Here is a 10,000-nt window from a genome sequence, read left to right on the forward strand (position 1 = left end):
ACTTCGAATTCAAGTAATAACATTCTTGAATAATCAAAACTATTTTGATATCTCTTTTTTAGTTTCTCTCGAGAAAGTCTTTATGAATCCATACGACTTTTTATTTTCTGTTTCTTTGTCCCGAACCGCTCTTTGAATTCTTCGATTTTTTTCATCCATTTATTAATTCAACTCACAGTCACAGATTAGACAGAAGGATTTCTATAGAATCCCCATCTACATTCACATTCGATTAGTAGGTCAAATTAGATAGCTCATATCTAACAAGTCAATATCTAATATCACATATACATGTCTTTCTTCCACAATGTAAACCAACTCTTTCTTCATCTTGAATTCAATTAGATTTGCTAAGGATGCGTCTAACGCTTGACAAAAGTTAACTTATAGTCATTCAATTCTATATACCTAGTTCGACCTCCCCTCTACAAACCTTTTATGAATCCCCTTTTTATTTTATAAATGAACCTTTCCCGTCCCCATTGTTTATCATTATCTTGCAACCTAAATGGATAAGATCATCAATGGATCAATTGATTGGGGTGAATCGTTGCATAGAAATTGATTTGATTCATCTAAGTTTACAATTTATTATTTATTAATATTTTCGTTTGGTCAATCGTTGAATAAAATCAACTGAAAAAGGGAATCATTCTATAGAACATCCTTTTTTATTTAATAAGGTCGTAATACCACAGTAATACCACAAGACTTCTTCGTCAAATTCCGACTCCGAATAGTTAATAGTCGGATTCGATGACCAATCTAATTCATTGAAGGAAAGGTAGGATTATGATATAAATGGACAAAAGGTAATTTTAGGAAAAAGATCTTTGAGATCTCTTTCCTTTTTTTCAATTCTCTACTCTAATATCAATATTGTATTGTAATCTTTATTGTAATCTTTTTTTCTAAAATCTATAACTCTAGATCATATATTAGTTGTATATTTTCATTTCATTCACTAAGTCAATTTTTTTAGCCACGCACACATTGTCTTAGGTTAAACTAAAAAGACTCGTTAGAAAACTAGTCAATGGTGGCCCTCCATGGATTCACCTATATAAGCCGCGGCTAAAGTTGCAAAAATAAGAGCTTGAATACCACTTGTAAATAATCCAAGGAACATAACAGGGATCGGAACCACTGAAGGTACTAAAGAAACAAGAACAACAACTACTAATTCATCGGCTAATATATTTCCGAAAAGTCGAAAACTAAGTGATAGGGGCTTTGTGAAATCTTCTAAGATGTTAATAGGTAAAAGAATTGGAGTTGGTTGAATATATTTCCCGAAATAACCTAATCCTTTTTGGTAAGACCCGCATAGAAATATGCCACTGACGTGAGTAAAGCCAAAGCAACTGTAGTATTTATATCATTAGTCGGTGCGGCTAATTCCCCATGAGGTAATTGTATGATTTTCCACGGTAAAAGGGCGCCTGCCCAATTAGAAACAAAAATAAATAGAAACATAGTTCCAATAAAAGGAACCCAAGGACCATATTCTTCTCCAATTTGAGTTTTACTCACATCTCGAATAAATTCAAGGACATATTCGAAGAAATTCTGACCGCCGGTCGGAATGGTTTGTGGGTTCCGAACGGCTAGAGCGGCTGAACCTAATAAGATAGCAATTACAACCCAAGAAGTAATAAGTACTTGGCCGTGGACTTGGAAACCTCCGATTTTCCAATAAAAATGTTGGCCTACTTCCACACCGGATAGATCATATAACCCATTTAGTGTGTTGATGGAACATGATAGAACATTCATATTGCCCTCTGACAAAATATAGAACTTTAATCAAAATTATTTTGATTCAACCATCTCTTTCTCGACTTGACTACTTGAATCATCTAATTTGAATACCAACCAATCAAATTCTATTCCGTGTTATTTTTATCTCCTTTTTGAGATTCAGAAATAGTAATCGATTCAATAAATCTACGAAGGTTCCTAAATGAAATAAGTTTTTTATCTTATTCTTAGTATTAATTATTAATCACGGATTTCTCATATAGCCAGAACGGCCCTCACAAATAGCAAATACTAATTTGTTAAGAATTAATCGGATTGAAGATATAGCGTCATCATTCGCTGGAATCGAAATATCTGCGAGATCGGGGTCACAATTTGTATCGATTAAACAAATTGTTGGAATTCCCAACGTGATACATTCTTGAAGGGCCGTATATTCTTCGTGCTGATCAACGATGATTACAATATCGGGTAACCCTGTCATATATTTAATCCCGCCCAGATATGTTTGCAAATGAGATAATTGTCTTTTCAACATAGCCGCATCTCTTTTCGGAAGACGGCTGAGCCCCCCTGTTTTTTGTTCGGTTCTCAAGTCTCTAAACTTATGAAGTCTCGTTTCTGTAGTGGACCAATTCGTTAACATACCACCGAGCCATTTTTTATTAACATAATGACACCGAGCCCTTATGGCAGCGCATGATACTGAATCAGCTTCTTTATTTTTAGTGCCAACAATTAAGAATTGTTTTCCTCTACTTGCGGCATCAAAAACCAAATCACAAGCTTCTGATAAAAAACGAGCAGTTTTAGTAAGATTTGTAATATGAATACCTTTACGTTTTGCAGAGATATAAGGTGCCATTTTAGGATTCCATTTCCTAGTACCATGGCCAAAATGAACTCCTGCTTCCATCATCTCTTCTAAATTAATGTTCCAATATCTTCTTGTCATTTCTCCCCACACTGCCTTCCCCTTCTCCCCCTTTTTTTGAAAAAAAAAGCGAAGAGGTACCCTGAATAAATAATTGTTCCGACGGAACCTTCTCTTCTACCGTAGATGTAGATACACAGCCCAAGCCATTATTCTTTTCTATTTGTTATTTTTTTGATTACTATTACCAAATCAAAGGACCAACAGATCCGAAAAAAAAAAAGAAAGGTCGAATTTGCTATTAGGGATTTAAAAAAACGATTGTTCTTGTGTATCATGGAAATTCTTTGAAAGGCAAGAATCAAATAATTTTCTGTGGTAGAACAAAATATCTTTCATTTCCCCCTCTAATAGATTCTTTTTTTTGAGGTCAAAGGCAATGTTGTTAGGAATGTTGTTAGATTCGCTCGATGGTGCTTTGAAGCCGCTACCAACAGGTATCATCCCCCCCAGAACAACGTTTTCTTTCAGGCCTTTCAACCAGTCGATACGCCCCAGGAGAGCTGCTTTTGCTAAAACTCGAGCAGTTTCTTGAAAACTCGCTTCGGATATGAAACTTTGAGTATTCATAGAAGCTCTTGTTATTCCCAATAAGACGGCTTGGTAACAGATCGCTTCTTCCAAAGCGCGCCCCATTCGTTCCGCTCGCAACAATTCAATTAGTTCTCCGGGCGAAAAAACATTAGACATTTCATCTTCTGAAACCAATACTTTTGATGTTATTTGACGTACAATAATTTCTATATGCCTATTATGTATCTGCACCCCTTGGGATCGATAAACCTTTTGAACCTTATTAACCAAAGAGATACGACTTTGCACTATAGTTAGCTCAGCACCGATCAGGAATGCCCAAGGAATTCCAAGAATTCTTGTTATACATTTGTTCCAAGTCTCAATCCTCTTTTCGAGATTCATCGATATTGAATCAATCGAACGCACTTCTAACACCTGTTCTACTTTTGGAAGACCTTGCGTTATATCACCAGATCTTGATTTTTCATATATAAATGTAACTAATGTATCTCCTTCGCAAAGGATTTCCCCGTAATGTCCATGAACAGTTGCTCCTGGAGTAGCCAAATAAGGCTTAGCTGATCGTATTACCACAGAGTCAACTTGAAGAATTAGAACTTGACCCGATTTTAAATGCGGTCCTTTTTTGGCTATACATACATTTTCACAAAGAAACTGCCCAAGACTAACGATTGTAGATGCCTCTTCACAACAATTGTAATGCAGAAAATACCAATTCAAATTGAATGGATTCAAAATGATGTTACTGCACGAATAGGGATTATAAACTTTACCTTTTTCATCCAGTAAATAATATTTAAGTATTTGAAAAATCTGTTTTAAATTGTCAAGTTGCAAATAGTTAGTTACCAACATTTTGTTATGGGTTATTAAATCGGAAAATAAATCAAAATTATAAATTGGAAAGCCTGTTCCTAAGGGGCCCAACGGATTCCTAATTGGAATTGGGGGGTCCTCTTTGATTGATTCTTTTATCACATTGGTAGATTTTACATCGTTGAATGGGCCTGTTCGAGAACAATTGGATGATGACAAAATTATCAAAGATTGAGATTCTTTATTTCGATTCAATAACGTATGAATAGTTCCTTGATTTGGATTAAGGGATTCTTGAATCCTTGCCTTGGAATAGGAATAAATGGAAGAAAACGGATTGACATTAGCGCGATCTGGTCGATTCTCAGAGATTAATCCTGAACCCGACAGATCATTTCTTTTTCCGGTATACAAAATAGGTGACTTCGCTAAGTCGATTCGTAGAAAATCTCTAATTAAACCATTTGTCCTTATTTCAACAAAGGAAGCACAGGCCTTTTCGATCTTTTTGTCTTGGTCCCAATTCAACACTAAACAAGTCCGAACTAATTGAATACTTGTGTCCCAAATTTCAAGAATAGGGTCGTAATAAAGGATATAGTTGACAACTCGAAGTTGTAGATTATCACTTTCTTGCAAGAGATCCGGTGGGAAAAGTCTTCCTAAATTTATACCATCCGTTTTTTTATATGGGATTACAGGTTGAACCAAAACAAAATATTTTTTTTCATACCTGGAAAGTTTCATTCGTTGGATATAGAGCCAATTTTTCAATTTTTTGTATTCTTTGGAATTTTGTTTTCCCCCTCCTGGTGGTATCAATCGGAATGCCTTGTTTGTCTTTCCAGGAAAATGGATATCTCCAGAAAAGATTATTAGTTTAATTTTTTCTGCTTTTTTCTTCACTCGGACCAATCCACCTACCCGACTTCTTCTATTTAAAGTGATTTGTGTATCTATCCCAATAATACTATTGTGCCGTACCATTATGGAACAAGATTCGGCCAAAATGTGGACTTCCACGGGAATAAAAAAAAACGGATTTACTTCCTTTTGGTATTTTGGCCAAAATACCTTGACTCCTCGATACTCAATCAACTCCTCTTCATTAACGATTGAATTCAGTTCTCTAGTCTCATATTTAGTAAGTCCCGAGCTCTTTCTTATATATCGAGGATCGTCGAAATAAGCAAGAATACTATTTCTACGGAGAATGCCATTTCGCGGGATTTCAATTGAGATACCTGAAGAAGGTATTAATTGGTTCTCGTCCTCTTGAATCGATTCGAGTGGGATGATGACTCTATTTCTTCGCCTCTTTGCCAATAAATCCGAATTCCCCTCGAGAACGGCCGGATTTCTGAGATTACAACGACTGGTACCTGTCATTCGATTAAGTTCTGAATAATCAGGAATCTTATCTCCTTTTTGATTTTTACCATAAAAATACGAACTAAAAAATTTGTGTCTCACTTGATTATTAGTTACTGAGGGGTTAGAAATATATCTTCGCTTAACAGAAAGAGAATAAGCGTTCATTTGATCTTGATCCTTGTGGATCGAACAGGGGCCTGGACTGGATCTCCAGGGCTCCCCTAATAATATCCATAAATGACTTGTTTTTGGTAAGAGATGAATATTACCATATGTGAATTCAGGTGCATGGTACACATCGGTATTCCAGTGCATTTCGCCTTCTGAGTCAGAATAAATATGTTTTCGAACCTTCTCTTTCAAATTCAAAGTGGATGTTCTCGCGCGAATCTCAGCAATGACTTGTTCTGATTCTACATATTGATCGTTTTGAACTAAAAGAAAACTTTTAGGCGGAATACACACATTGTGTATAATATCTTCACTTTCAATAGTTACATACAAGTCTCTAGAACATAGAAAAGCAGGATGTCCATGACGCGTACGTGTCGGATGAACCAAATCCTCGTTGAATTTTATTTTTCCATTAGAAGGGGCTCGGACATGTTCTGCAGTACCCCCTGTGAATACTCCGCCGGTATGAAAAGTTCTTAATGTTAATTGAGTACCTGGTTCTCCAATAGATTGACCCGCAATAATACCTACAGCTTCTCCCAATTCGACCAGGTCGTCGTGAGCCGGGCTTCGGCCATAGCATAGTTGACAAATCCAAGATGTACTCCTACAAGTAAAGGGGGTTCGAATAGAGATTGGTTGTGCTCTAAAAGTTATGAATCTATTAACAAGTCCAACCCCAATATCTTGATTTCTAGTAGCAATGCATCGCGAACCTATATATATATGATCCGCTAATACACGCCCAATTAATGTTTGGATAAAAATCCTGTCGGTCATCATTCCATTTCGAGGACTTACAGAAATACCTCGGACGGTGCCACAATCTGTTCGACGGACAACAATGTGTTGAACTACTTCAACAAGTCTGCGCGTGAGGTATCCTGCATCTGATGTTCGGATAGCGGTATCCACAACTCCTTTACGGGCTCCATAGCAAGAAATAATATATTCTGTTAAAGAGAGTCCTTCGCGTAAATTGCTTTGAATGGGTAAATCAATCATTTGACCTTGGGGATCCGACATTAATCCTCTCATACCTACTAATTGATGTACCTGAGATGCATTTCCTCTGGCTCCCGAAAAAGACATTATATGGACTGGATTAAAAGGATCGGTCATCCGAAAATTAGGATTCATTTCTTGTCGCAAATATTCACTTGTGGCATACCAGATCTCGATCGATTGACGTAATTTTTCTACGGCGTGTACATTTCCATAATGATGGTGTTTTTCCAAAATAAAACTTTGTTGTTCAGCGTCTTGAACTAGCCATCTTTTAGAAGGTATTGTTAAAAGATCATCAATTCCTAATGAAATAGATGCGGCGGTAGCTTGTCGGAAACCCAGAGTCTTTACTTGATCCAGGATATGTGATGTATATCCTATTCCATAGTGATCAATAAATCGACTAATAAGTCGTTTCATGGCAGTTCCGTCTATCACGTTATTGTGAAAGACCTGAGTGGGCCGTTCTGCCATCAGTACCTCCATATTGCGATGAGTAGAATTTGACAATGGGTTTGAGTCAGTGATTGGACAACTTCCTTTTCTAGATCTTGATTCACGTAGAAATTCCGCAATTTTATAGTCCTAGTTAACCCGGCGAAACTCGAATTCCCGCTGGTAGCATAGAATTACAACAGCCCTGCCAAAACCCCTGTATGGCTTCTTCTATTTCTCGATAAAGAGAAATATGCCCAAGAGTGGTTCGAATATATATATAAAGAATTTCTTTTTTTATACTTCTTACTATTAGATAGTGTCCATAAATCTCATAATAGGTCCCCAAAGATTCATAGTGAATTTCAATGGGAGCTTCTCTTGCAGCAATAACGCGTTGATCTAGTCGCCACCGCAGCCACAAAGGACTACCTAATTTGATTCGTTTTTGACGAAAAGCCCCAATTGCATCATAGGCGTTACAAAAAAACGGTTCTTTTTTTTTTGTATACTTATAGTTATTATCTTCATTTTGATAGTTTCTACTATTACACGGATTATACCTATTTACACAAATACCCCGACGATTTCCACTCGTTAAGACATAGAGTCCACTAAGCATATCTTGAGTTGGTGCAGAAATGGGATCTCCAATAGTTGGAGACAAAAGATTCATATGAGAAAACATAAGTAAACGTGCCTCCGCTTGAGCCTCCAAAGATAAAGGCACATGAACAGCCATTTGATCCCCGTCAAAGTCTGCATTGAAGCCCTTACAAACTAATGGGTGTAAACAAATAGCGCGCCCTTCTACTAAAATGGGGAGGAATGCCTGTATGCCTAATCTATGCAGAGTAGGCGCTCTATTCAGCAATACAGGATGGTCATCCAGAATTTCTTGAAGTATTTCCCATACAATCGGTTTTTTTTTACGAATTTGACTCTTAGCAACTCCAATGTTCGAAGCAAGATGTTTTCTAATTAGGTCACGAATTACAAATGCCTGGAAAAGTTCTATTGCTATTTCGCGAGGCAATCCACATCGATGTAATGAAAGTGAAGGGCCCACGACAATCACTGACCGCCCTGAATAATCGACGCGTTTACCAAGCAGAGTCTCGCGAACTCTTCCTTCTTTGCCTTCAATTACATCTGAAAGCGACTTGTAAACTCTATTATGATCATCCCTCATTGGTTGTCCGCAGATTCCATTATCAAGAAGTGCATCCACTGCTTCTTGTAGCAATTTTTCCTGAGATATTATTAATTCTTCTGGCGTAGCTATACTTGTTGTTAATAGATCTGTAAGAGTATTATTCCGATAGATAATTCTTCTATAGATTTCATTAATATCTGAGGTCACCAGTTTATCTTCATCTATATGATAAATTGGTCTCAACTCAGGAGGAAGAACAGGTAATAGACACAAAACCATCCATTTTGGTTCTATATTTGTTCGAATAAAATGCTTAGCCAATTCCATACGTCTAAGCAAAAAATCCTTTCTTCTTCCAACTTTTCGATCTTCCCATTCATTCCCTGTGGGTTCCTCTTCCTCCAATTCTTTCCATTCTACCAATGAATAATCTATAATAATTCGTAAATCTAGATTGGCTAATTGTTGTCTGATAGAACCTCCCCCGGTAGACATCTCTCGATTTCTAAATGTATCGAAGCTCCGGGTAGTAAAAAAATTGGGATCCTGTATTTCCAGGGTTGGATTTCATATTCCAATAAACCCCGTAATCGTAAAAAAGTGGGTTTCTTATCTATGGGCCTAGCAAAATAAAAATTGGGATAGGAGCTCCCCCCCCCTCAAAATCGGACGTGAAAGTTTACTCTCATCCGGCTCAAGTAAGTCAAATAAAGAAAAAAAGAAAAAGAAAGGAGTTCTCCCTTTCAAATTCTAGAAAACTCCAAAAAGATCTACTCCTTACTCAAGTTTCCAGTGAAGACCAAGGAAAACCTCATTTATTGCGTCTTCTGTATTTATATTATTTTTATATTATTTTATTAGATTTAGATTTTATGAAGTCTTTATTCAATTCAATTATGACATAAATGAAATGTGAAATTCTTGAGTAGTCTACTTCCCCTCGAATGATGAATCCCATAATTCTTAATTAAAGAGTACCTTGGAATTCATAAGGAATTTACTTGTCTATATACTGTTCCATTCGATCTTTTAGGTCCCGATTTCACCTCGACGGTTAGGTCACGACGCCCTCAAAGTCTATATGCGATAGATAGACTCTTTTAACCATGACATCTTTTCTATTTGCTACTTGAACATAATTTCTTTCTAAAAAAAAGGAACTGCTTAATTGCACAAAAGAAAAAGTCTTTTTTTACGAGGTATAACTATAAATTCTTATGAAATAGACCATAGATCCATTCCCTTTTTTGGGAGCGTTTTGAATACATCCCTAATTCTGAGCTTCATGTTACTCCTACCAAGAAACATGTCAGGTACAGGGCATCCCGATTGCATTAAATGGGATGACAGTTTATCATTTCAAATCTGTAAAATCAGAATTTCGATCAAATCACACACCGCAGTATACTAGGTCTTCTAATTCGTTAAGAGGTTTATCTAAAAGATTCACAATATAACTAGGAAGGCGTTTCAAATACCACACATGCATTACGGGGTATGCGAGTTTGATGTAGCCCATTTGATATCTTCGTATCCGAGAATCAACAAACTCGACTCCGCATTGTTCACAAAATTGCGGGTCTTCCTTTTCATCTCCGATTACTCGATAATTTCCACAAGCACAAATTCCACTTTTGATAGGCCCAAAAATTCTTTCACAAAATAATCCATCTTTTTCTGGTTTATTGGTTTTGTAATGAAAGGTATAAGGTTTTGTCACCTCTCCAACCATCTCGCCATTGGGCAGGATTTTTTTGGACCAAGTACTTATTTGTTCAGGAGAAACTAATCCAATTCGGAGTTGT

General features: G+C 36.7%; 3 protein-coding genes and 1 pseudogene across 3 annotated transcripts in view; all 4 read right to left on the reverse strand.

The window, feature by feature from the left end:
• Positions 1-454: 454 nt before the first annotated feature.
• On the reverse strand, positions 455-1,967 carry LOC122584282 (annotated as a pseudogene).
• A 30-nt stretch (positions 1,968-1,997) lies between these two features.
• LOC122584283 (30S ribosomal protein S2, chloroplastic) lies at positions 1,998-2,844 on the reverse strand. The gene has a single exon (XM_043756495.1). It carries the CDS (start codon positions 2,714-2,716, stop codon positions 2,006-2,008), a length of 711 nt encoding a protein of 236 aa, XP_043612430.1. The 5' UTR covers positions 2,717-2,844; the 3' UTR covers positions 1,998-2,005.
• A 12-nt stretch (positions 2,845-2,856) lies between these two features.
• On the reverse strand, positions 2,857-7,098 carry LOC122584275 (DNA-directed RNA polymerase subunit beta''). The gene has a single exon (XM_043756489.1). It carries the CDS (start codon positions 7,088-7,090, stop codon positions 2,945-2,947), a length of 4,146 nt encoding a protein of 1,381 aa, XP_043612424.1. The 5' UTR covers positions 7,091-7,098; the 3' UTR covers positions 2,857-2,944.
• LOC122584277 (DNA-directed RNA polymerase subunit beta'-like) overlaps positions 7,098-10,000 on the reverse strand; it is a 2,926-nt gene continuing 23 nt past the window's right edge. Inside the window, 3 exon segments of the mRNA XM_043756491.1 lie at positions 7,098-8,734; positions 8,737-8,830; positions 9,592-10,000. The exon segment at positions 9,592-10,000 is cut by the window's right edge and continues 23 nt beyond it. Coding sequence (XP_043612426.1) covers positions 7,194-8,734; positions 8,737-8,830; positions 9,592-10,000 — 2,044 coding nt within the window. The 3' untranslated portion in view covers positions 7,098-7,193.

This window comes from Erigeron canadensis, unplaced genomic scaffold (genome assembly GCF_010389155.1).
Source record: "Erigeron canadensis isolate Cc75 unplaced genomic scaffold, C_canadensis_v1 Conyza_canadensis_unscaffolded:20, whole genome shotgun sequence".
NCBI classification, from domain to species: Eukaryota; Viridiplantae; Streptophyta; class Magnoliopsida; order Asterales; family Asteraceae; genus Erigeron; species Erigeron canadensis.